This window comes from Muscardinus avellanarius (assembly GCF_963383645.1).
Source record: "Muscardinus avellanarius genome assembly, chromosome: 8".
In the NCBI taxonomy this organism is placed as follows: Eukaryota; Metazoa; Chordata; class Mammalia; order Rodentia; family Gliridae; genus Muscardinus; species Muscardinus avellanarius.
The window spans coordinates 84,662,099-84,689,257 of record NC_137794.1 but is presented as its reverse complement, the minus strand read 5'-3'; the positions used below and the strand labels follow the sequence as shown (position 1 = coordinate 84,689,257).

General features: G+C 37.8%; 1 protein-coding gene across 3 annotated transcripts in view; it reads right to left on the bottom strand.

The window, feature by feature from the left end:
* Window positions 1-27,159, bottom strand: part of AKAP7 (A-kinase anchoring protein 7) — a gene marked incomplete at both ends in the record, with an annotated part of 165,374 nt that overhangs the window by 67,252 nt on the left and 70,963 nt on the right. For all 3 annotated transcript variants that reach the window (XM_080700531.1, XM_080700530.1, XM_080700532.1), the window contains one exon: window positions 5,813-5,960. In XM_080700531.1, the coding sequence (XP_080556657.1) occupies window positions 5,813-5,960 (148 nt within the window). The remainder of the gene's footprint in view (window positions 1-5,812; window positions 5,961-27,159) is intronic.

Genomic DNA, 27,159 nt, shown 5'->3' with positions numbered 1-27,159 from the left:
TTTCGATTTAGGTAGGTAATATATGTCTATAAATTTATTGATTCCTTCTAAATTGTCCAATTTATTGCAATGTAAGTTTTTTAAATAGTTCCTAATAATACTCTGGATTTCTGCACAAACTAAAGTGATATCCCCTTTTTAATCTCTTATTTTATTAGAATCTTTTATTTATTTAATTATTTATTTTTGCGGGTTTGGGGGATGGAACCCAGGGGCATTTGACCTCCAAGATACACCCCCTGCCCTATTTTTTATTCCTTATTTTTGAAACAGAGTCTCACTAAGTTGCAGAGGGCCTCACTAAGTACCTGAGGCTATCCACAAACCGCGGTCCTCTGGTCTCAGCCTCCCGAATGCTGGGATTACAAGCGTGCGCCACCATGCCCGGCTCTAGAATCATTTTATGTTTATTTTCTAGCTAAAGGCTTATTAATTTTTTTCAAAGAAACAATTTTTAGCTGCATTGATAGTTTGTATTGTTTTTTGTTTGTTTGTTTGTTTGGTTGGTTGGTTGGTTTTTTTGGTGGTACTGAGGTTCCTGGAAGTCCTTCTACCTCCAGGCTACACTCTCAGACCTATTTTATATTTTTATCTGGAAACAGGGTCTCTTAAGCCAGTGTGGCTGGCTTCAAACCTGAGTGATCCTCCTGTCTCCGCTTCCCAAGCACAGGGATTACAAGCATGCGCCACCACGCCCAGCTTTTGTACTGTTTTTATTCTCTATTTCATTAATCTTAGTTCTGATTTTAATTATTTCCTGTCTTCTACTGGCTTTGGGGATTGTTTGTTCCTATTTTTCTAGAGTCCTGAGATGCATCATTAGGCTTTTTTTAATGTGTAATCTATTTTTTTTTTATTTTGGCACTCCTTCCTATTTAATTTCCTTTTAGAATTGTCTTCAGAGTGTCTCAGAAATTTTACTAAGTTGTGTCATTATTTTCATTTGATTTTAGGAATTTTTTAAGTTCTTCTCTTATTTCTGCTATGATCCAGTCCTCATTCAGAAATGTATTAATTAATTAATCTTCATGTATTTATACAATTGCTATGGTTCTTCTTGCTGTTGATTTCTAATCACAAACCATTATTATGTGAAAGCATGCAATGAATTATATCAAGTTATTAAAATTTGGTAATACTTTTTATGTCCTAGAATATGGCCTGTTTGGGGGAAGGATCAAATAGCAGTTGAGAATAATGTGAATTCAGTTGTTGGAAAAAATAGTCTGTAGATGTCTGTTAGATCCATTTAATTTACAATATTTGTTAGGTCTGAATGACCTATCTAATGATGAGAAAAGTATGTTGAATTCTCCCAAAATTATTGTATTGGGGTCTATTTGAATTTTAATGGTGAGTAGTGTTTGATTAATGTAAGCAGGTGTGCCTACATTTAGGGCATTTTATGGTTTGGGTTTGAAATATTCCTCAAAAGGCTCATGTGTTAAAAGCATGTCTACAGTGCAGAAAGGTTCAGAGATGAGGCAGAGGTGGAGGAGATGAACCACTGGAAACCTGGCCTTGGGACTATATATGTCCCTCTTCCCCTCCTCTAGCTCCATTTCCAGCCTGAGAGTGGCTTTTCTCTACCACACACTCTGTTCTATGGACTAAAAACGTCTGAAACTGTAAGCCATAACGAACCTTTCTTCCTCTTAAATTGCACTTTTAGGTATTTTGGTTGCAGTGATAAGAAAAGCTGACTATTGTGTCTAAACCTGACAATATAGTCTACAATCTTTAGAACCAGCTTGTGAGAGGAAATTGGAAAGGCCAAAATGCTGATAGGAAGGCAGACGTCTAGTAAAGGCTGTGCTCGAGAGATTTTGAAAAAAAAAAAAAAAAGGACTCCACAGGGAAATGAGGTAAAGGCTTCACATCCTACCTTTTGGCAGAGAACTGATCTGTATTTTGTTTATGTTCTAAACCTGTGTGAGTCTAGATTTAAAGGTGATAGACTAATTAACCTGGTGGATAAAATTTCAAAGGAGCAGAATGTCTAGCCTGTAGTATGGCTATTCGTGGCAGCTTATAGCCAGTTGTACTGTGATAATCAGGAGAAGAAAGCAAAGCAGAGAGACTTTAGAGACTTGCAATTTGGCAAGAAAAGTGTGAGTGAAATTGGGTCGATCAGGTTGTGAAAGAGATTAAGATGAATGAAGAGAGACTGAGTGTTTTGCACTCCAAGACAAAGGACAGAAAGTAGCATGGGCAACTCAGGAATTGGTAGGATCCCACCCATTAGAGGCCCCAAAGTATAATCACAGAAATATGTTCAAAGGCAGTTGTTTAAGAAAATGGCACTTAGATTCCATCATAGCATCCATGTTTAAAGAGGGCCTAATGACCGTGATTAAAGACAGCATGACTACCACTTGATCTGGCGGTAGACCATGTCATTGGCCATATAATGCTGGTTCTGCAGGAATAAAGAAAGTTAGCATTAAGCAGTTATGAAAACTCTGACCCAGATTAAAAAAAAAAAAAGCCAAACATCATGTGGCAGGGTTGGAAACTTCGCATGCAGGCCCAGAAAGGGCAATTAGTGGAGCTGTGAAGGTGAAGCAGGAGTTGCTTTCAACCCCTAGGGTAGAAAAAACTCAGGAACATGGAATATCTTCCAAGGAAAGTTACTAGGTGAGGGCAATGGAGTCAGATTAGGAGAGTAACTGTGACCCCCAACTACAACCAACCAGGCTGTGAGGCAGAACCACTGAGACCACATGGAAACTGAGTCTCACCACTATGTGCCCTGGGGCTATAGTACTTAATTTCTCTCCTGCAAAGTTTCTTTCTTATTTGGTTTTAAAATATTACAAAATGAAATTCTTAGAGATAGACTAAATGCATTTTACACTTTGAGATGGCCATGAGGTTTGGGGTACCAAGAGCAAAACATGGTTTGGATTTAAAAATTTCCCCAAACTTCCATGTGTTAGACAAGGCAGCCATGTTTAGAAGTGCGACATGACCAGAGGGAATGAATCCAGAGACAGGGTCCTTCCCCAGGCAGCACTATAAATGCAGCCACAACAGCATTTCTCTCTCTTCTTCTTGCTGTCTTTGGGCCTTGTCATGATGCACTAAGTATAGTCTGTTCTCTCTCTGCTTCCCACTGCCAAGCTCTGAGCTCTGCAGACTCAACCTGGCCCAACATGTATTGAAACTGCCAGGACTACAGCAATAAAGTCCTTTCTCTAAGTTGTCCATGTTTAGGCCACAGCACTTGAAATATTAAGGCAGGGCAAAACTGTTTACTATCATTATATCTTTTTGTTAGATTATTCCCTTTACAGGTATGAAGTGACCCTCTGTCTCTTTTGATAAGTTTTGCCTTGAAGTCTACATTGTTAAATATGTGAGTAGCTACTCTTGCTTGCTTTTAGTCTAAATTTAAATGAAACGCTTTTTTCCCCATCATTTCACCTTTTCCTATGGATATCTTTGCCCGTAAAGTTTCTTATAAACAACAAACAGCTAGATTTAACTCTTAATCCACTTTGTCAGTGTCTATGTTTTTTCAAAATAAGTTACATAGAAGTCAATGATAAAATCTTAAAAGCATCAAGAAATATAGGTGAGGTCATACTCAGAGGTAAGCCAATAAGGATTATTCCAGAATTCTCAACCTACACTCTAAATGCCTTGAAAGAAAACAACATATAACCATGATTGCTATATCCAGCTAAGCTATCCTTCAAAATTGAAAAAGAAATAAGAATCTTCCAAGATAAGCATAAACTAAAAGAATTCATAACTACTAAACTGGCACTACAGAAAACACTTAAATTAAAAATAAATTTCAGAGCCACGGAAAGGATTTAAAAGGCGACTAAGAAAAGGGAAACTAAAATTGAATCAAACAGTAGATATAAATCAAAATAAGTAAAAACAGCAAACCCCTCACTATAATAACATTAAAAACCAAATTATCTCAATTTCTCAATAAAAATACGTATGCCATTTTAAAGTTCATATTGGCATCACCAAATGTGACAGAAAAAAATAGAGTATTTTTAACAGGTCAAAACCATTTTTTAAAAAATGATTTTAAATGATTGATACTGGATATTAAGACTAGTAGAGTTTGAAAGACAAAATTATCCTGAATCAGAAAAGGGTAATAGAGTTAAAGAAGTCTAGAGAAATTATCTACAATAAATACAGAAAGTTAGCTAAAAAGATCAGTGAAAAAAAGAAATCCGAATAGCTGGAACATAAGGATGTAGGATGAGCAGAACAGAGCCCCCTACTGGCAATTTAGGTGATACATGCTCTCAACTATATAATAACAAATCTCATAATATCTCCAGTAAAATCCACACATTCTTTGTTTTTGGTTTTGTTGTTGTGTTTTGTTTTTAATGAGAAGAAAAGGCAATGGAACGTTGCATTCTCTTGCAAACTTAACTGAAGTAATCACAAAGAAGATACAGAAAGCTAGCTAAAACCTGTATAACACAAAAATGATCTAAATTTGTACTTTACAAGAAAGCTAAATAGAGATGTTTGGTCCTCATCAAAACTTGGATGGAAAATAGCTCTCTTGCTCAGACTCCCAAAGCATGAATATCCTCCTTAAAATAGACTTGAAATGTTTCAGAATATAAAACTCAAATGACATATGGAGTATCTTGCTGAAGATGGCTAAGATCTTCAGAAGTAAAATGATAACTCTTCATTCTGTGAAGATATAACATGAACATCTGGAAACAAAATTGTTTCTCTTAAGCATTTCTAACTGCCTTAACAAATTTCAAATTTCAGTATTAAGACTCTTTCAGGATGTGTGTATCCATGCGTGTTCTTCAAGCTGATATGGAGCAAAATTATCTTGACTGAAGACCTTGAAATTTTTATATACGTGTATTTTATCTCCTTTGAGTTACCTTTAAAAGCATATAAATCAGGTTGTCTTAAAGATCACAATTTTAAAAGAACAGTGTCTGATTTGAAATATCATATTTAAATCGCAACAGAGCTGGTCTCTGTGAAATGCATACATTTTGCAAAAGGTGGAAAATGGGCTGGCCTTGTAGAAACTTTCTGCCTGAAAACATAAGCGTGTAGGAGTCCATTTCATCACATGACACTTGACAGACCTTTTATGTATGAATCTTCGTTTCTTCTCCAAATATGTTTTCCTTATAGAAGTAAATGAAGTCTTCAATTTTTTCCAAGCCACCTACATTTACTCTTCTCAAAATGGAACTTTCTGATCTGGGTCTTTCTATCCCTAATTAAAATCAGCAAACATAAAAATGCCTGCTGAGGAAGCATGGCCATGTAGGCCTTCACTGGAGAAAATGCTTTCTTTGTATTCATAAAATAAAATTAAACTGAACTGAATTTTGAGTAAAACTTTTCATAACTTTATTATATTTAAAGCCCAGAATATAGAACCTAGAGGCAGTGCCAGGCCATGATGATACATACCTATAACCTCAGGTACCCAGGAAACTGAGGTAGGAGGATTGCAAGTTCAAGGCCAGCCTGGGCAACTTAGAAAGACCCTGTCTCAAAATTGTAAAAGCTGGCTGGGGTTGTAGCCCAGTGATGGAGCACTTGCCTAGTATGAATGAAGGTGAGGGTTCAATCCCTAGTACCACAAAAAAGAAAGAAACTACATGCAGTAAAATATTGATTAATATAAATATGAAAAATGCTTTATAAAATTTTTGATTATCAAAACATAGTAGAAATATATGTGATTAAGAAAAACATAACACCAATCCTAAATATCTATTTAAATAAAGTAATGATAAAGAAGTAAAGAGTAAAGATAATGAATAATTGTGTAAATGACACTCACCAATCACAATTGAAGAATCACAGTGATAATAACCATTATTTTGTTTTTTCTTCAGCATGGAGCAAAGATCTATGCGATATAACATTTCTTCTCCAAATCTGTGGTTGATAAATTTTTCATACAATTCAGGGTCTATTTTCTTTATTCCCTTGAAATGACAAAACAAAATCACATCAATCATTTTACTCAGGCAGCAAGTTCATATTTATATCACTTTCTCAGAACCCGAGATTATATTTTGGGACACAGTACCCCCAACTGGCACTTGAAAACAGATACCACAAAACTGTTGTAAAGTTGTTTTTGAAGTTTTCCTGCCTAGAATGGGTTGTAGTTTAAAAGCCATCAATTTAAAAGTGATGATTTAAATTTATCAGTGTTCAGAATTCCATATACTTCAAGCTTCAAAACTAATAAAGCATAAAATGTTGAAATTTGAGACACCAAGGACAGAGTAGTCATCCACAACGATGGAAAATGGATTTTTCAAAAGTGATATGAATCTTAATATTTTATAGTGGTAAAAGTGTTCTACCAAGATTAATGTAATTTTAAACCCCTTATGTAAAAGTCACCTGAAAGATAAAGATTATGGGAACTGGAATATAAAGATAAGTGAATCTTTTAAGTTCTTCTCTGTCTCTCCTTATTTTTGGTATCCTTTCATAGTAGGAACATCTGGTTGCTGAAAAACTACAGTGAGATGCTTTTAGTAAATCTATAGTTTCCCAAATCATAGGAAATAATATCTCCCCTCTCCTCCAAATTATAATGGTGCTATGACTCAGCCTCAGAGTACCAACACATGATAAAGGTAATTATAAAATATATTTCCCTTTTTACTGATGAAAGCTTATTACAGAAAAATCTTAAATCATATTAAAACATGATACTATTTTATATTTTTCCTATGCAAACATAAAAGACTTTCCCACATTTTATAAGAATATGGTTGTGTCTTGAGTACTATTTGATAATCACTCTTATTTTTTCAGTAAATATGTGAAGTCAATAAATAATTAACATATGTGCAAAATATTTTTGTCACCATGCTACTCTTATTACATGTAAATATCATAATTTATTCATCTAATTGTATGCTGTTAGATATTTAGGTAGCTCTTAACTTTTAATATTATATTAAACATGCTTCTGTTTGATGTTCAAAACTGGGCCTTAACTGGATATTAACTACTCCAATCATACCTTTCTGACTTCCGTTAACAGCAACTCTATTCTAATTGCACAGGCTGAAAACTTTAGGGTCATCCCTGATTCCCTCTTTCTCTCAACCTCACAGCCAAACTGTGTTGGTTCTCCCTTCAAAATATATCCAGTTCTCACGACTCCATGGTTATCCTAGTCCAGTCCACTCCCATCTATGTCTTTCTCCTCAATTGTCATAAGGTCTCCCTGACTATTTTCCTGACACTACCAGCTCAACAGCCAGAGTAATACTACAAAAAAAAACCACATCAGATTAATTCACTGATTCACTCAAATCTCCTAGAGAGTCCCTGCTTCAATCAAAGGAAGAGCCTATGTCTCTGTATCAGCCTAGAGCACGCTCCTACACTTCCTGGACCTGGTCTCCTTTGCACCCTCTGCCTCCCTGACCACCTTGCTACTCCTTGAACAAACCAGGCACAAACCACCTCAAAGTATCTGTACTTCACTCATCAGCTAGGATTTGCTTCTGTTTCCTCATCTGAAAAATGAAGTTAGCAATAGTACCTACCTCAAGTGTTATATAAACTAAATCAATTAATAAAGTGCTTAAAATGTAATATAAAATATAATAAAAACTTACACATACACACATCCATTATTATCATTAGTAAACTTTAGGGAATAATTTCAGTCAATATAAAACTTCAAGAATAAAAAAATGGAAAATGACATTCCTTAGTTCATTTTTAAATGCCAGACAGATGGCTGATTCACTTAAAGAAGGGTCTTTGAAGCTGAGCGTGGTGGCACACACTTGGAATCCCAACATTTGGAAGGCTGAGACAGGAGGATATCAGTTCAAGAACAGCCTCAGCTACTTAGTGAGGCCCTTTGCAACTCAGTGAGAGCCTTTTTCAAAATAAAGACTAAAATAAATAGTGCTGGGAGTATAGCTCAGAGGTAGAATACCCCTGGGTTCCATCTTCAGTACCATCAAAAAAAAAAAGTCTTTAAAAAAATGCCATTGTTTTCAAAGAAAGAAATAAAGGAAACAGGAGAGTGCCTATAATCTGCTAACTAGTTGGTTTAATTTTAGTAAAAGGTAAGCACCAACAATTTTGCAAGAATTTTTCACAGATGACCTTCAACATAAATCTTAAGGAGTTAGCTTCTATTAGTAAGTGAAATGGAATTAATTCTATAATTCATAACTTAGAGGAAGCTATAGTTCAAAAAGGCATGAGGCCTTAGGAGGCACTGGAATTGAATTCCCTGATCAGAAAAATCTCTAATAATAAAGAATCTAGAAACTGATAATGATATGCTTTATGTATGTTATAACATTGGCATAATCTTTGCTCTCTGGAAAATATCTTATTGGGCACTATGTTTCTTTTCTAATAAAAGCTATCTGAATTAGTCTTACAATCCAGCTGTAGCAGGTGGTGTTTTTCTTCCATAATTAAAGGACTCACTCTGAGAAAACAGTGAGCATATCAAAATCAGATATCATTTAGGGTAAGACTAAGAAAGCTCCTGCTTGGAATATATTGGGTTGCCAAGATTGTCTCAGATGATCATCCTTCAAAAGGAAGGCAAAAACATTACGGCTAAAGCAGGTGGGCGATGGCATCATATTCAGGTTCAGGAACCTCAGCTCATTCTCTGCTTCTCTTCCTCATCAGCCAGACCCACTCCCACGGTACCCTATCATTTAAAGATAGGTAGAGGTGTTGGCACATTAGGAAAGCTCAAAGAAAATCACAAGAATAGAAAAAGCCAGAAAAATGTGTCCTGTAAAGACTGAAAGAGTTAAGATTATTTCAAGTGCAGAGAAACAATATATGCAGTATTTTCATCAACACTATGCTAAGGGTTTAAAGAGGTTTGTAAACACCAAGGCATGGTGGCACACTCTTGTAATCCCCGTGCTTAGGAGGCAGAGACAGGAGGATTGCACAGGTTCGAAGCCAGCCGTGCTGGCTTAAGAGACCTTGTTTCCAAAATTAAAAAAGTACAAAAATAGGTCTGGGAGTGTAGCCAGGAGGTAGAATGGCTTCCAAGAACCCCAGTACCACCAAAAAAAAAAAAAAAATTAAAAGACTGTTGTAAACAGCTGGATGTGTTGGCACACCTTCTAATCTCAGTACTTGGGCGACTGAACAGGAGGATGACAGGTTTGAGGACAGCCTCAGCAAGTAGTGAGATTCTTGTCACTCTAGTGGAGACTCTGTTTCAAAATAAAAACAAAAAATAGGGCTAGGGTGTATCTTGGAGGTAGAATATCTCTGGGTTCACGTCCCAGTCTCTCTCACACACACAAACACATATCCCCAAATACACATACACCACACACACACACACACACACACACAGAAAGCTGTAACCTTAGAATTGTAAATATGCTAGGTGATAGTCTGTACTTTGTTTGAAGGCTATTTTTGCCTCAATACTAACAGGGATGAGATATATTTTTAAGGGCTTCACATTTATAATTGTACTGACTATCAATTATGCAACATAAAACTGAAAGAAAAAACAGAAAGCTAAATACAGGATACCAGACTTTACATAATAAATCAGTAGAAAAAAATCAAACAGAAAGTGTTCAAGATTGTCTTTACTACTTATTAAAAATGATTCAATTTTTATTTCCTTTAGGCTTGTTTCAGTCACAGTGCAGGGAGAATTATCAGCGTTATTCAAAGCTACTTGATAACATTTGGTACAATGTACCATAAAACTGTGAAAATTTTCCTTTTTGCTTAAAAGAAGACAACTCTTTAAAAAAAAAGGCCATTGAGGATAATAAAACTATGGGATATGTACACAATGGAATATTACTCAGCCATAAAAAACAATTACATCATTCACAGCAAAATGGATGAAACTAAAGAACATTATGCTAAGTGAGATTAGTCAGTCATAAAAAATAAGAAATTGGATGTTCTCCCTAATTATGCAAAAGCTAAGAAGAAAACGGGTCATAGGAAGAATTCTAGATGAAGAAGGGATACTATAGATGAGCAGATAAGCAACTTGAGGGGATAGGAAGAGGGAAATTCTCTAATGTTCATGATGTGCCTTAACAAACATAACAAAGTCAATCACTAAGCCAAACGTGAGAAGGGAGGTGGAGGGGATGGGGAGGGAACTGGGTAAGAGCTAATGGGTGCTGTGTGCATGGATGCCTCCACCATCTTGTACTCCATTAAGATGCATGACTACAATGCACTAATAAAAAGTTTAAAATAAATAAAAATACCCAGGCATAGTGGCGCACGCTTGTAAGCCCCGTGCTTGGGAGGCGGAGATGCTCAGGTTCGAAGCCAGCCTTGCTGGCTTAAGAGACCCTGTTTCCAAATAAAAATATATATAAATGGGTCTGGGAGTGTAGCCCAGAGGTAGAAGGGTTTCCAGGAATAAACAAACAAACAAACAAACAAACAAGCAAGCAAGCAAACAAACTGCCATTGAGAGCTGAGTATCTTTAGAAATGTCTGATGGCTAAATCTGACAAATAATGGAAATTATTTATTCAGAAAGCACTCATAAGATCATTTAAATTTAGTTAAATGATATATATATAATTTAATATGTACATAAGAGGGCTTAGACTTATTATGAATCCAGCTCTATTTTCAAAAGAAGAGACAAGACCTAGAAATATGAAAATTCACATTAGCTAACAACATAAAAGTCAAAATTATTTATTTGAGGTTCTGAGAGATAAAATACATGTTATACATCTTTAATTTAGATGACAAAGTTATTGTGGTCAAAACAATAGAGTGCTAATTTTATTACAAAGGTTGGGATTTTTGTAATATAAGATAACTTCTTATTGTTACTAGTTATCTTACAATAATCACAACTTACATAAATATGCTGCAGATCAAACAAAGAAAGTATTTGTCCTACTGAGAATAAGCTTAGTGTTCCTGGATCTCCGGTGTATTTTCTAATAGGTTTATTCCTGTTGTGCAAGTATCTATAAAAGAAATGTACATTTCCTGTGATAATGACTTGAAATCAAATTAAGAATATAAATTAAGAGTCAGCCAAACTGACTTGTCATTTTGGGCACCAGCTGGTCAAAGAGGAATGGTCATCTTTTATACCTATTTTCAAAAGTAGAAAAATGCTATATTTCTTTAATAATATATTGGCTAAAACATTAAAACCATTTTTAGTGATCACTTTTCCTGATGAAAATATACTTATTGGTGCTCAAAGTGATAAGACCATTATCTATTGACCTGGAGTATATCTGAGGTAAACCCTACTTTAAAAATCTTCCTGACCCCTTCACCTCTCTGCACAACTACAACCTTCCTGCTCCTTGTATCCTTCCATTTCCACCTCCCCCCGGCATGGAACACTCAATCACCTCCCGGCCAGCTGCAGCCATTGCTGGGCTCCACTCAGTCGTGATAGCCCAGGCCCTTCCTACGAGTTTACAGTTCCACCCAAGCTGGCTCCTGGCAGCAGGAGAGAAATTCATCCGCACAGCACTGGCGGTTTGATGATCTTGGATCCAGCGGCCAGCGCCCTGGGTGAGAAGTGCATGGCAGGCTTCTCTTCCTGCCACTCTGAGCCAGTCCAGGTGGCTGATTCCCTGCTGAGTCCTCCCATTTCCTACCTGGCAGAGGCCCTGGCACCCTGCCCCGTGTCCATCAGTCCATTTACAATGGGAAAGTCAGAGCTGATGAAAATAGAAAAGACAATGGCACTTTCTTATTTTGGAACCATATGAAAAAATGATGCCCCCTATCATCTAACAATAACACACAATTTGCTAGATTCAGACACTGCTCTAAGAACCTTTATTAATTCATTTAATAATCCCACTAACCCTGCGAGATCGGTACTATTCTTATCCCCAGATACGGAAACTAAAATCAGAGAATTAGGTCACTTGCTAAAGGAAGCAGCTAGTAAGAGGTGGAGCTCGGACTCTGATTCAGAATAAGGGGAGAACACAGATAAATCGAAAAGAAGAGGATGATAATATTCAAGCTCTTCACTATTTACCTCGAGATATTCAAATTCTAAAAATATTCATCATTCTTGAGATGTAATCATATACATTGTCATATTTCTAATATCAGTGTCAAGATTATTTGGGAAACCTCTAGCATTCCAAAATACCTATTTTTAATGTTCTGCATTGATATTTTTAAAACCAAGTAACAATTACATGTCCATACTCAATGGATTTCAATTTACTATGAAATGAAAAAAGGAAATGAGAAAAATTCACAGATGCTATGTAAATAAAGAAAAATTATCTAAATAATCCACCCTGTAAAGAGAACACCTTTTATACCATTAATATCCAAATAATCAAACAAAACATTGGAAGAGTGTCTGAGTTTTCTAGAACAACTATTTATTTGAGTATGAAATACTTCTCAATACTTTGCTTTACTTTATGCTAGAGCATCTATAAAGCTCACCGTGGGGCTTTTTTAGGAATGTCGTCTCCCTAACACCTCTATTTATAAAGTTGCTCTTAGAACTCCTCCCTTGTTTAATCTGGAGGCTTTAGGGAATGAAAAAGTAGAACCTCTTTCCCCTTTTATTTTTTATTTTTTTACAGGTCTGGGGATGGAACCCAAGGGCATTTGACCTCTGAGCTACACCCCCTGCCCAATTTTTTATTCTTTATTTTGAAACTGGGTCTCATTGAGTTGCAGAGGGCCTCACTAAGTCGCCAAGGCTGTCCGTGAACCGTGATCCTCCAGGTCTCAGCCTCCCGAATGCTGGGATTACAAGCCTGAGCCACCACTCCCGGCTTACCCTTTCATTTTATCTAACATGTATAATATTGCACCTTTCAGCAAGTAGTAGGCAGAAATACAGCTGCTGGCACTAAATGTTGCTAATCCAATATTGATACCTCCTTCTATCTATCCTAACATTTTGAGAGAAGCTGGGTTTTCCTTGGTAGGTGATATCAAGTAGCAAGGAAAACAGTCACAGAAGAAATGTTAAGCCAAGTCCCAACAGTACCAGCCACTTGACAAAAGCCACCAAGAGAAGGGCAGTACCCTTCCTGGCCCAAGTTTCTTTCCATGAGGTGCCGGCATCAAGCATAATAGAGAGGCATCCGGCTTCAGCCTACAACCATCTGGCTCTTTTACACTGACTATGTATATGTTAACTAGAGAGAAAACAGGTTATTTGTGCTCCAGAAGTTCTTGAGATTGTAAGCTTAATACAATAAATCTTGGAACACTGAGCTGCCTTTATTTACAACATACCAGTCTCACAAGCACTCATTCTTGGTCCACTTAACCAACCTCAAGTGCTCTGTCTTTAAGCTTCTCAAGTAGAGTATGAGAGGCCATATGCTGTTTGGCCACAAAACTGTTTATGTTTGTGTGTGTTTTTTTCTCATAATTATGCAATGAAGAAGGGGCCCTATAACTGAGGTATACAAGGACATTCCTATACAGCTCACTCTCTACTGCTGGACTCTTCACTCCCCAGGGTCAAACTCAGGCTGTGTTCTTGGCTCAGAACCAACCTGTGGTTATTCAAATATAAACAAGCTACAGCAGCCTCTTCCCCACCACATCTGTTTCCCTAATGTTTTGTTCTTTGGTACATGTTCTTCTGAATATGCCAATTTAACCATTTATTTCTATACGCTATAGATAAAATTTCCCCATCTTGAAATTCCTCACCACATATAATCTATAAACTTACAACTGAACCTAATATATTCCTCTTTCAATGCAATAGTATTCCTTGAAAACCAGTCCTTTCCAATATCAAATAATTAATGCCAGAAAGTCACAGATATAAAAAATTCTCAAGCTCTGACCAGGAGAATAATGCTATTCTGTAGAAGATCACTGAGAAATAAGATTATACAAGCCAGGTGTGGTAGCATACACCTGTAATCACAATATTTGAGACAGGAGGATCACAGGTTCAAGACCATACTAAGCAACTTAGGGAGACCCTGTTTCAAAAAAAGGGGGGCGACTGGGGCATAGCTTGCTGGTAGAGTGCCCCTGAGTTCAATATCCAGTATGAAAAGAAAAATAAAAAAGAGAAAAATAAAAAGAAGATCATAAAAAATCCCAATAAGCAATTTTAACTTGTTCTGTAATAGGCCTATATATTATGACATACTTATCTCATGGTAGAATGCTTTCTGTATTTACAGTTCAAAGGTTCAACGCATGGAATCATTCACCTAAATTATTTAGAATATCTATAGAGCTTCTAAACTGTAATCTCAGAAACAATTCAGATAATACCTAGACAGTATATAGGGATTGTACATTGATAAAATAATTTAAATACATCCATAGGCATCATTCATTGTAGACTTATAATTTTAAGCGGAAAAAGACCTATGCCAAGACATCCTGCTGCCTCGGCATCTATGTGTTGAGACCCCACTCCACATAGTTAATCGGCAGAACGCCCCGAGAAAGAGGTATCGTCTCTGGCCAAAATATCCCCCACTTTTACCCTTCATGACTATTAATATTTCCTTGAACTTTCTACACGAATTGCTCCAGTGATGTGAAATCAGGACTATAAATAGAAATTGAGTCCGTGGATATAAATTTTCTAATAATTTGTATAAACGTCCTTGGCTTTGCTCAATAGTAAGGAAAAAACTGGCCAGAACTCAGATGCTGTGATAAGCATTCCAGCTGCAGCAATCACAAAGGGTCTCCGATCCTCACTCCTATCACTAGGTTAAGCTATTAACTCCGTAACCGATAGCTCAGTTTAAGGAAACTTTGTTTACCCTTGAGATCCTGCCTAGAGACAGAGAAGATAAAATTTTGTGTGTGACTTCGAAGCAATTTAGTTGATGAACAACTTAGTTGCCAAAATACAATAGAGCCAAGGAGAAAGATTGTTGACCTTCACGCCCAGTGTGAGCGTTCCCCGAAACAGGGAGAATGCCGCATGGCTAGAAATGAAAATGACAAAATAAAGGACAGATATTCTAAATATATATGTATGAAGGAAAGGAAATACCGTAAGAGTAAGAAAGCACTTTTTCATGAAGAAGAGCTTATCATAAGAACGTCCCGAATGGGAAAGAAAGGAATTAGAAAGTTAGAAGCAGGTTGCAGAGGGTTTGTGATAAGGAAATGGATTATTAGAGACCAATAGGCCTTTAATAGGCTTTTGTCTAAAAAAGAGTGTTCAGCAGTCAAGGAAATACATCTGACAACTAAATCCAAGAACTTCACAGTGTTATTTGTGGTGTCTTATTTGCCAAGCTGTGTTGTGAGTTTTTGTAAGCTTTCAGACTTCAGAAGGCAAAGCGGATGAGATCTGAGAGACTCCCATCGCATCTCCCTGGACCGCCACAGCTCCCCATGCTTGTCATATGGATATAGATGGAAACTTCAAAAAAGAAAGCAAAAGAAGATTCCATGAGAAGGCGTATTCTCCAAGCCCTGGGCTTTGGGCGTGCCTGTATTGCCTTTGGAATTTACCTTTGGACCTGCCCTGCTGCAATATCGAAAGAAAGATCCGAAGCTTATCTCCTAAATGCTGGACTAGTCATTTACTTTGTTTATATGTAATCCACTATTGTTTTGCTGTGATTGCCCCCCTTCCCTTTCTTTTTTTTTCTCTCCTATTATTAATCTCACTGGTTAAGGGTATAAATTTCTCTGGGTTCCTGTAATAAATTGTCATTGGCTCAAGAAGCCTTTGTCCACCTCAAATTCTTTCCCAAGCGCCGTACCTAAAAACTTAGGGAATTCATAGAGGGGAAGGAATTGCTGCAGATAAGTTTCTGCAGAACTCCACCTGCCTTTTGCCCCATCTTTCTGAGGATTTGACCGGGAGCTGACAATAACGACCCAACTGAGATTAGTCGGCGACAATTTAAATACATCCATAGGCATCATTCATTGTAGACTTATAATTTTAAGCGGAAAAAGACCTAGAGCCTTTTTGCAACTCTTCCTGCTCCTAGGTACCTAGTGGTTTCTTCTTTACATATTTTCTTATGAGCTCTCTATTACCCGGACTCATTCCCACTGGAATTCTCCTTCCATTCCTCCCCTTCACTCACGCCCTGCACCAACATCATCCTCAAAAGAACTTTACTCACTTAACTCACCCTTTCCTAACTGCTCAGCTCCCTGCACACTACTTAAGATGGAAGCCATACCCTAAGAGGAAGAGCTCCCACACTGCATGGTACAAGAACTGCATGAGGGACTTACAGAGTGTCCTCTAGGCTAGGAAATGGAACAGGGTAGAAAGATGCTGAATAATATACCCATTTTTACCTTACTTGGCTACAAGCATCCCCTGGATATCAAATTAGATAAAAGGGGCTTTGATAGGAAAAAAACAATAGTTAGATATAGAATAATCATTAAATATATGACCCTATGACCTAGGAATCATGTGTAGCCCTTAAAACAATTTAAAAATGAATGTTTCTCTCCACATTGAGCAAAAACTGTATCCAGTCTTTCTTTTTTAATACGAAATATGTTGCTATGTAAAATCATTTTATTAATACTATGCATTTAGAACCTTCCTTTTGACCACATGCCAATCTTAGCCAAACACTTGATTATGAAGTTTCCTCCTTGTATATAAACGTAAAGAGATTGCTTAGATTTTCTTAATGTATTCCAACTCAGCCTATATCTGTGAATGTAAGAGTATATATTGCTTTCAAAAAGTACAGTAAAGCCGGGCGTGGTGGCGCACGCTTGTAATCCCCGCGCTTGGGAGGCAGAGACAGGAGGATCGCGCAGGTTCGAAGCTAGCCGCGTGCGCTGGCTTAGGAGACCCTGTTTCCAAATAAAAATGTAAAAATAGGTCTGGGAGTGTAGCCCGGAGATAGAAGGGCTTCCAGAAACCCCAGTACCACCAAAAAAAAAAAAAGTACAGTAAAAAAGTATGTGACCAATCAGCAATTTCCAGTCTTTTCTTTTAGACATTTTAAAAATTAAGGATCTTTTCAAAATTCCAAAGAAGTAGATTACAGTTAGATACAGAATGGGCCCTTGAGGAGCTCATATATTGGTGTTTGGGGTTGATATAATTGAGTCATAAGGGTTGTTATCCCAACAGTGGATAAATCCATTACAATGGGTGGTGGCCTGGGCTGGTAGGGTGTGGCTGGAGGTGGGTCCCTCGGAGTACAGCCTTGGGATTAAATATAGTTACTTCTCTCCTCACTCTCTCTTACTTCTGGCCTCCATGATGTGAGGAGAACAACCCACCACTTCTCCCTCTCTTCCCTTCCTGCCCCCACACCCTGAGAGCCTTGTCCCCCAGCCTCACATGGACTGAACCCGAAGCCATTAGAAAATAAATCATCTTTCCTCTAAGTCCAAGGTCAATCTTTTATATTATAGCTGTAAGAATGCTGATGGATACAAAATACTTCTAGACTAATAAGACAAGTAAGACATTTGGTAGGAAATGAAAAAGTTGAGCAGAAGGAGGATTGGTCCCACGGGATAATAGAATTCATAAAGTCAGCCATGCGCGGCGGCATACACTCGTAATCCCAGTACTTGGGAGGCTGAGACAGGAGGATTGGGAAGGTTCTAAGCCAGATTCAGCTATTTAGGCTCTCAGCAACTTTGTGAAACCCTGTTTCCAAATAAAATATATAATATGTCTGGGAGTAGGTTATAGTAGCCTGGAGGTAACCTGAAGGTAGGTTCTATCCCCAGTACCCTCAAAAAATTCATAAAGTCATATGTACTGTCTATAGCCAGGATGTGCTATCATAGTGAGCATGGCCCCAGAAAAGCTAAATCGGCCAAACTTGACACTATGCCTAGCCTTGTCCATCCAACCCCACTTTTTACATTTAGGCACCTGACAGCCAGAATGTGTGATGGCAAGTTACATCCTGTTGAGAAATAGGTTTGACATGGTTTCTCTATCCACTCAGCTCATTCCCAGGTAATCACTACACCTCAACCCCAACTTAATGCCAATGAATTTAGTTCCAGAAATATCTGGGTTACAAGTTCCAATGCACAAATTATTATGCTTACCACTGTGGGTCAGATCAGGTCATAGAGAGTGAAGAGCAAGGAGAACCCAAGGGGACCATGTGGAATGAATATGAATAGCACGGGGCTGTTGCCAAAAGTGCAAGCGCCCTAAGGGGAGTCACAGAGATCTACCTCCCCGGCAATGGCTGGCCTAGATCCCACACCAGTGCGGGTGACCAAATGTGAAATTACCGTGAGAAACCCGTCTGCTCTAAATTATGTAATAAAGCACTACAATTAAATTTAATTGTGGGAAAGGAAGTAACCAGGAAAGGAATACTCTGACCATCAGCTTCTGGGCGGTGGAACGGTACAGTTGTACTTATGTTTTAAAGATGCTGTCACAAACTTTGTCAGCAGCTAAGAATATTGTCATCAATCAGACATGGTGACAAATGCCTGTAATATCAGTACTTAAGGAGACTGAGACGGGATTGTTTGAGGACAGCCTCAGTAACCTTATAAAGACCCTGTTTAAAAAGTAAAAAATAAAATAGGGTTGTGGTACAGCTCAGAGGTAAAAATGTTCCTGGATTCAATCCCCAGTACAACCAAAAAAATATACACACACACAGAAACTCTACTGTAAGAAGCAAACCAGGATTCCTATAGCCAAGGGCGGCTAGCTCCTAAGGTGAAATGAACAAATTTTGTTGGGTCTTCAAACTACAAAGAATGTGACATTTGGATTGGACAAAGAGGCTAGCTTTTTTTCTTTTAACTTACTGGAATAACCAACTGAAAAGGAATTCAGCAGCTTAGTAATCTAAAGGATTAGTATTATTCTATTTTTAAAATATCTCTCCTTGGCCAGGCGTGGTGGCGCACGCTTGTAATCCCCACGCTTGGGAGGCAGAGACAGGAGGATCACGCAGGTTCGAAGCCAGCCACGCTGGCTTAAGAGACCCTGTTTCCAAAAATAAAATAGGAGATAGAAGGGCTTCTGGGAACACCCCAGTACCACCAAAAAAAAAAAAAAATCTCTCCTTGAAAGAATAAGATTCTAATAAATGGTCAAAATAAACTAACTCATACTTAGAAATAGAAGTAATATTTCAATGTAAGCCAGTTACGGTTTTGCACTATAACTTTAGCTTTTTCTCAAATCTAAGTGAGGCTATCAAGAAACAGTTTTTCCTTCATTCATTCTATAGCTAATTATAATTAAAAAGAGCTGGTTGGCCTATGAGCTTGGCAAATCTTTCCAGTGGTAGAGAAAACTCCTATTATTATCCAAATAACTTCAGCTTGTTTTTGGGGGAGACTATACAAGTCACTCAGAAATTAGCTACTGGCAGCCAGGCACAGTGGTGCACACCTGTAATCCCAAGAGTTGAGAGGCTGAGATAAGAGGATTGAAGGTTCATGGCCAGCCTCAGCAAATTAGCCAGACTCAACAAATTAGCAAAACCTTGCTTTAAAAAAAGGATTAGAGGCCGGGCATGGTGGCGCACGCTTGTAATCCCCGCGCTTGGGAGGCAGAGACAGGAGGATCAGGATCGCGCAGGTTTGAAGCCAGCCGCGCATGCTGGCTTAGGAGACCCTGTTTCCAAATATAAAAAATGTAAAAAGAGGTCTGGGAGGGTAGCCCGGAGGTAGAAGGGCTTCCAGGAACCCCAGTACCACCAAAAAAAAAAAAAAAAAAAAAAAAAGGATTAGAGGAGGAGGTGTAGCTCAGAAGTGGAATGCGCCTTGGCTCAATCCTCAGTAGCAAAAAAAAAAAAAAAAAAAAAAAGGAGGGAGGACTAAACAAGCTAAGTAATTCTGAATCAACACAATTCTGAAACAAAAAAGTTCTCTTGGCCATATATTTTCTTTTGTCTATCACAATCAATCCGTTGTGGGGGTTTGCAAGATTCTTACAAACAGAATTCCTATAATGCTCCATTCTATTCTAGACTAAGAAAATAAAATCAATTTCCAATTGACAGAAGTTTCAGAATGTCTCAAAATGACTTACTGATAGAAAAAAATGTTTTCCATTACTAATGGTAATGGTGAGCAGAACATTTATATTTAATATAGTTAAGGTAATGATCTGGTTATACCACTACTGGGTATCTTTCCAAAGGGGTTGAAAACAGAGTACTATAGTAACATATGCATACTCATGTTCATAGCAGCACAATTCACAGTAGCCAAACTATGGAACCAACCTAGTCTCCATCAACATATGAATGAATTGCAAAATCATGGGAAATACACACAATGGAATTCCACTCAGCAGTAAAGAAGAACAAAATCATGTCATTCGTAAGAAGATGGAAAGACCTGGAGAACATTATGTTAAGTGAGATTGGCCAAGCACAGAAAGAGAAAGGACATATGTTTTCTCTAATATGCATGATCTAGGGAGTATTGGGGATATGAGAGGGATACCAGAGGATAATGAAGTAGATCCTCAATGGAGCCAGGGAGGAAGGGTAGGGGAGGAAGAAGGCTGGAAATGCTACCTTTGACTATGTGTATACATGTGAATATACCATTGTCAGTCTGTACAGTTGGTATTGAAAGGGAGGGAAATGGGAAAGTGGGGGGGTCACCAAGTACTGTGTGAATATATACCATTGTCAACATGATCTACATTATGATGTGAGACTATAATATACCAATAATATATATATATATATATATATATTTAAGGTAAATACAAGTCATGTTAAGTAATGTGAATATTTTATTATTACATCTTTTAATATAAGTTCTAAAAACTCTATTTCTTTAATTTAACTTAAATCAGAATTTTTGTCTGTAGATTCCAATGCTGAAAAATAAGAAAAATTGTCTCCAAAATCTAGATGTTTAACAAAAAAATCATATAAACCTGAATGATCAAAATCAACATTTATAAACCATAATCTACTAAACACTCATGCCCAAGATGGTCAGTAAAGAACAGACTTGCTGGCCAAGTACATTTGGGACACAATGGTGAGAAAGAATACACAATTACTCAAAACATCCTCTGCCCCTCCTGGGTATCACTTCCTGAAAGCAGACTATACTCCTGCACTGCTGAACTCAAAGGTACCACAGGACTTGCTTTGGTCAATAAAACGTGATAGAGAATAATGTTTGTCTTCTTAGCAGAAGTTTTAAGAATCACGATGTGGTTTACCAAGCCTTTCTGTTCTGCCAGAAGATCAGCAGTGTCCAAGACCGAGCTGTTCTGCCAAGGTCCTAAGTAATGATAATGAGGAGCAGAGCCACCCATGACCCCTGGATGCCAGCCAAAACAGGAATCTTGATTATACAAGCTCATGAGATTTGCAATAAACAGTTGCATCCTGGAGTTCTTAAGAATCACATTCCTCATTGCTAAGATCCTTTTCATTCCAGAATTCTTGAAACCCTGAAGATGTTCTGAGAGAAATTTTTAGAAAATGCTAATGAAGTTACTTGTTTCTAATCTCCATTATAATATTAGGTTGACTATCATTTCTTCGAGGATTTTCTAACTTTCCAAATTGTCTAAGAGTAGAAGGGCTGAACAGGAATCATTTGTCATCCAGAAATTAACTCATTATTGCCTTCCTTAAAATAATTAAGCTTTATTTTATTTTATTTTATTGGTGGTACTGGGGTTCCTGGAAGCCCTTCTACCTCCGGGCTACACTCTCAGACCTATTTTTACATTTTTATTTGGAAACAGGGTCCCCTAAGCCAGCGCGCATGGCTGGCTTCCAACCTGCGCGATCCTCCTGTCTTTGCCTCCCAAGCGTGGGGATTACAAGCGTGCGCCACCACGCCCAGCGATAATAATTAAGCTTTCTGTTTACTGATTCTCATGTGTTTTCTCACTTTTTTTCTGTGCTAGGGATGGAACCCAGGGGTATTCTACCTCAGGGCTACACTCCCAGCCCTTTTTCTTTTTTCATTCTTTTTATTTTTTGAAACAGGGTCTCACTGAGTTGCAAAGGGCCTCGCTAAGTAGCTGAGGCTGTCCACAAACTGCAGGCCTCAGGTCTCTACCTTCCGAATGCTGGGATTACAAGCATGTGCCACCACACCCGGGTGTATTTCTCAATTGTGAAGGAGATATGAAGTACTGAAAAGTTCCAAATGATCATTCAGGCAGGCTTATCTTCATATCATTTCCAATTGCAAACTGACTCATTTAGGAGATTCTCCCCTAACATATGGAAATAGACAGCACGATGTTTAAAAAATGCATTAGAAACGTAAGTGGAGTCACTATTATAAATGGTGTTCTTGGACACGTACTAGATGGCACAGTTGACTAACGGCGCATAGAGCATCTCAGAAGAAATTATAATTCTGCCTCACATTCGCATCAGATTTCACTAAACGTTGAGCTTTTAAAAGCCATTAAAACAAAGTGATTAGTTGTTAAATGCACTTGGTGATATGAAAGAGACTCAAAAACAACTAAGAACTACAGTAATTAAGCCATTTGGCACTGGGAGACTCAGGAATAGATTCCTGAAACAATGTGTTTTATCTTGTACCAAGGGTATTTTTAAGACAAGCTTTTGTCTGGAATAATAAAGGCATTAAAGTTCCTCTTTCAGGAATAGGGTGGAGGAAGTGGCAGGACAGTTTCCAAGCTTCCCTGCTTGGGGTTTCCTCCTCCTTGCCACAGTGACAGAGGGATTCTTTAACATACAAGGCCCTGTGAAAGCTTGCCTGCTGTGCCCCCTAGATCAGAATGTCTTCCACTGGCAGCCCTGCATACCTCCCTTGGGTGGCGCTTCCTAGCCCCTTCCCATGCCTTCTGATACTGCAGAGAAAGCCTGCTGATGCCACCAAGGGGGCTGCTCCTCGCTCTCCTGCCTTTCCTCCACCAAGGTAGCACCTCACTGTATGACCTAGTCTTAATTGCTTCTGGCCACATCTGCACATCATTTGGTATCCAGAGGATTTCTCTGCTTCTTAGTTTTACTAAAAATGTAGTTTATGATATTTTCCCCATTGTCCTTCTTGCTCTGTATGGTTCCTAGGACAGATGCAAAGATTCAGATTTAAATTGCCACCCTCTTCCTAATAGGACTTGAAGACCGCTCCTCTGTCATTCTCCTTCCATGCACACAAGCAAGCAAAACAAAACGAAACAAAAAAACACCTCTATAAAGCCGAATTAGCCTATTTTGTCAAAATGCTTATCTTACAGCCATTTCAGAAGAGCAGAAAAGTCGAGAGTCACAAAGACCATGCTCTTCCACTCACTGTGGGTAAACAAAGCCAAGAGAGGTTGTGTGATTTATCTCAGGCTAAAATAAGACAACTCGTGTTCCTTTAAATTCAGTATAGAGATTCCCTCAAGAAAACTCTCTCAAAAGCTCTAGTCGTAGTGCTGTCAGTTTAGAAATAATTTATAAAGGCCCATTATCATACAAACTCCAAAAATGAGTGGTAGTCACACTAAGCCAATTAACAAAAATCCTGAAAAAAATGTGCTATTAGATAGACAGACAGAAGAACGGACAGATGAACAGAAGTAAATATGATGAGGAGAGATGGCATCAGGGAGCTACGGCTGAAGAAGGGAGCTAAAGAAGGTTAGAATTTGGCCAACCTAGTGTAAAAGAATATAATTACAATGTTGATTCTGTATATTCAATGGCCAAATAATCCAGAAACTAGGACTTTCCCTTAGTCATCCCATCAGAGCAGAACGCTCATACATGTTCTCTCCTCCAGGTCCCATTGCCACTCCTAGCAATGACAGCCCTGGGGCCCCTCCCCTGCTTTGCTTCCCTCACCAAGGACCTTAGCCCTTGTTGTCAAATAACAACTCTGCACTCAGAACACCAGACTCAATGAAAACACTAGCTAACAGTTTTTAAAGAAAGTTGTGTTTCTTTTTTTCATTCTGAAACTGAATTAGTGTCTGACTCTGTGTCAAGCTGCTGCAAGAAAATGTCAATTAATAAACGAAATCTTTTGTCAATTTAAGTGCTATATTAGTAAAATAGAAGAATTATAAATCAGGGAATATAACTAAAGGGCACAGAAAATAATTAATGTTTAAAAACAATTGATCTTTCCAGTAGGAGATCACATCCATTTCTTATAGAATCTAGATCTCATTAAGATGCCTGTTTAATTTCAAACTGGTATTCTTCTGCCACCAAGTGTTAGCACATGCTTTTAACCCAGCAGGTTTGCAATGTGTAAATCACTAAAACACAAGGTCATTCAATGAGGTAAAATACACCCAAAAGGACTCACTAAAAAACATGGAGCTGAACAAGTAGCGGACTAACCATGCCAAACAACTATGTTCTAAGGAAACTATACAAATAACTTGAATTTTGGTCACCATTTCAGAGACATGGTAATTTCATAAGATTTCCTGAGGCTTCCTTCATTTGATAAAAAATAAGACACACTGATCATCAGAGTAATTCTAAAATTTGTAACTCCTTTTGATATTATCTCATGCTACATACTCACTAGAATTTCATAGAACTAAGAAATAAAAAACTGACACCATATTAACCAACTGCCAAGAAAAGCTTTGTGCATCCCAGAATCTGTCCTCAGTCTCATCTCAGTTCTCTAAATTGGGAACCAGAATATATACTGTGGCAGAGGAAGTTTCACATCAGGAAATTCAAGGCAGAGTTTCTAAATTTTTCAAATTCTAAACACAATATACATACTATAGAAAACTTTCAGCTACACCACTGGGCTTTTTGTTTTGAAATGGGGTCTTGCTAGGTTGCTGAGACTCTCACTATATTGCTGAGGCTATCCTGAAACCTCTGATTCTCCTATCTTAGCCTCGTAAGGACTGGGATTGCAAGTTAGAAGTATGTACCACCATGGCAAGCTCTGAGTCTATTTTTTAAAGTCAGCATAGATGACAGCTCTTCAGATCATTGAAAAATGACAATTAGAGGATGGGAAACAAAAAACCTCAATTGTGGTACTGTTACAAAATATCTCATTACATTGCATGTCCCAGGACTATATATGTTTCAGTTGTCTATAGTTAGCATATATTCAGAAAATACATTTATAATTAAAATACCTTTGAAAATAAAAAATAGAAAACCTGCAATGAGTCAAATCTAATATACAAGCAGGGAACAAACTCTTATCTCCCTTTCCCTTCCCCTTTTATCTTATTATCAATCTAAACACTGAAAGCTAGTAGTACATTCTGGGATGGTTGATTTTAGGGTCAACCTGATTGAATTTAAGAATACCTAGAACCTGGAAAAGCATTATCTTTGCATTGTGTCTATGAGGGTAGTTCAAGAAGAAGTTACCATGTGAGTCTGAGTGGACTGGATGGGAAGACTGGCCTTCTGTGTAGGTGGGCACCTACACTAAAGAGAGCCATAGGCCTCCAAAGAAGAAGAGATACAAAGCCAATGAGTTGCTTTATCTCCCGAGGTGGGATACACTCTTCTGCCTGTTCCTGGACATCAGAGTTCAAGGGTCCCCAGCATTTGGACTCCAAGACTAGGCTGGGGATATCACTCAATAGTAGAGATCTTGCTTAGCACGTGTGCAGCTGTATTCAATCCCTAGTACCACAGTCATGACAATAATAACAACAAAACTGCTTGATATTTATTTAAGCCTGCAGGTGTCGAAGTATACTCAGGGTATATACTACTCTACAAACCACTGGGATCAGAATCACACGTGTCACTTACTGAACATCAAAAGTCAAGGTCCTACCTAAGTCTTCCTCCAAATCTAAGAGTAGAGTGGAATCCTGCAGCTCCCACAAGTACTCTAGATGACTTGTAAATCCCGAAATTTAAGCTATACTTCCTTCAGGAATGCTCACCATCACAGAAGTGACTGGAATAGAGTCAGTCCATAAATTTAAAAAATATTCAAATTTGGCATTCTGAAAGAAAATCATAGCGTGGCCTCCTTTATCTATTATTTCAGTTACCTGTGGCCAATCATAGTTTAAAATTGTTAAACAGAAAATTCCAAAAAGAAATATGTTGTATGTTTTAACACGTGCACTGTTTTGAGAAATGGGATAAAATCCTGTGCTATTCTTCTTCATCCTGCTCAGAACATTAATCATCCCTTTGTTCAGCATATCCACACTGTATCTGCTACCCTTCAAGTAGTCACTTAGTAGCTGTCTCAGTTATTATATCAACTGTCACAGTATCACAGTGCCTGTGTTCAAGGTAACTCTTATTTAATAATGTCCCCAATACTCAAGCTCAGTGATTTTCTCAATCTGGATAAGTTGAAGAGAATCTTCAAAGTGCTTTAAGTAAAAGCTGAAGATTCTTCACAGGTATCATATGTAAAAAAAAAAAAAAAAAAACCATAGTATATATAAGTATTGGTACTGTCTATGGTTTGAGGCATCCATTGGGTATCTTGGGATGTATCCCCCATGAGAAAAGCAAGGGGGGAACTATTGTGCTTTATTTTCTATAAGTTAATTTTTCTAACCTGAACAAAATACAATCTGACTTAGATTTTATATACCATTCAATCAGGGAATGTTTCTATTTTAATCACCACTCTTTGTCTACTACCCAGTATCTGGCACATACTAGGCACTCTATAAACATTTGTTGAACTATTATGATTTGGTTTTGTTTTTGTTTTGCAGTACTGGAGATAGAATCCAGGGGTATTCTACCTCCAAGTTACACCCCCAGCCCTATTTTTTATTCTTTATTTGGAAACAGAGTCTCACTGAGTTGGAAAGGGCCTCACTAGCTGAGGCTGGCCGTGAACCGTGATGCTACTTTCTCACTCAGCTTCCTACATGCTGGGATTACAAGTATGTACCACCACGCCCGGCTGAACTAATATGATTTGAATCAAGGAGTTCCTCATACATAGAAATAAATTCAGATGAACTGGAAGTGACCAATGGAAGGGGAAAACATGTGAATGAGCATGAGATCTTCAGTTGCAGAGAAAGAACCCCATAACTAACATGTCTTTTAGGCATTTAACCTTTCAAACTTTCATATCCCTTTTCTATAGCATGAAGGAATCAATTCTGTGAGACTGCCAAGAAATCATTTCAGTGCAGTCTGAAATGTTGATATATAGCTTCTGGAGTAAAAATTCCCTTAATAAATGTCCCTGGGTATTTTCATTTTAAAGTTAATATTGTAAAGACAAAGAAACATTTTGAAAAGGGGATATTACCTTCACTGATTTGTCACTCTGTGATTAATTGTA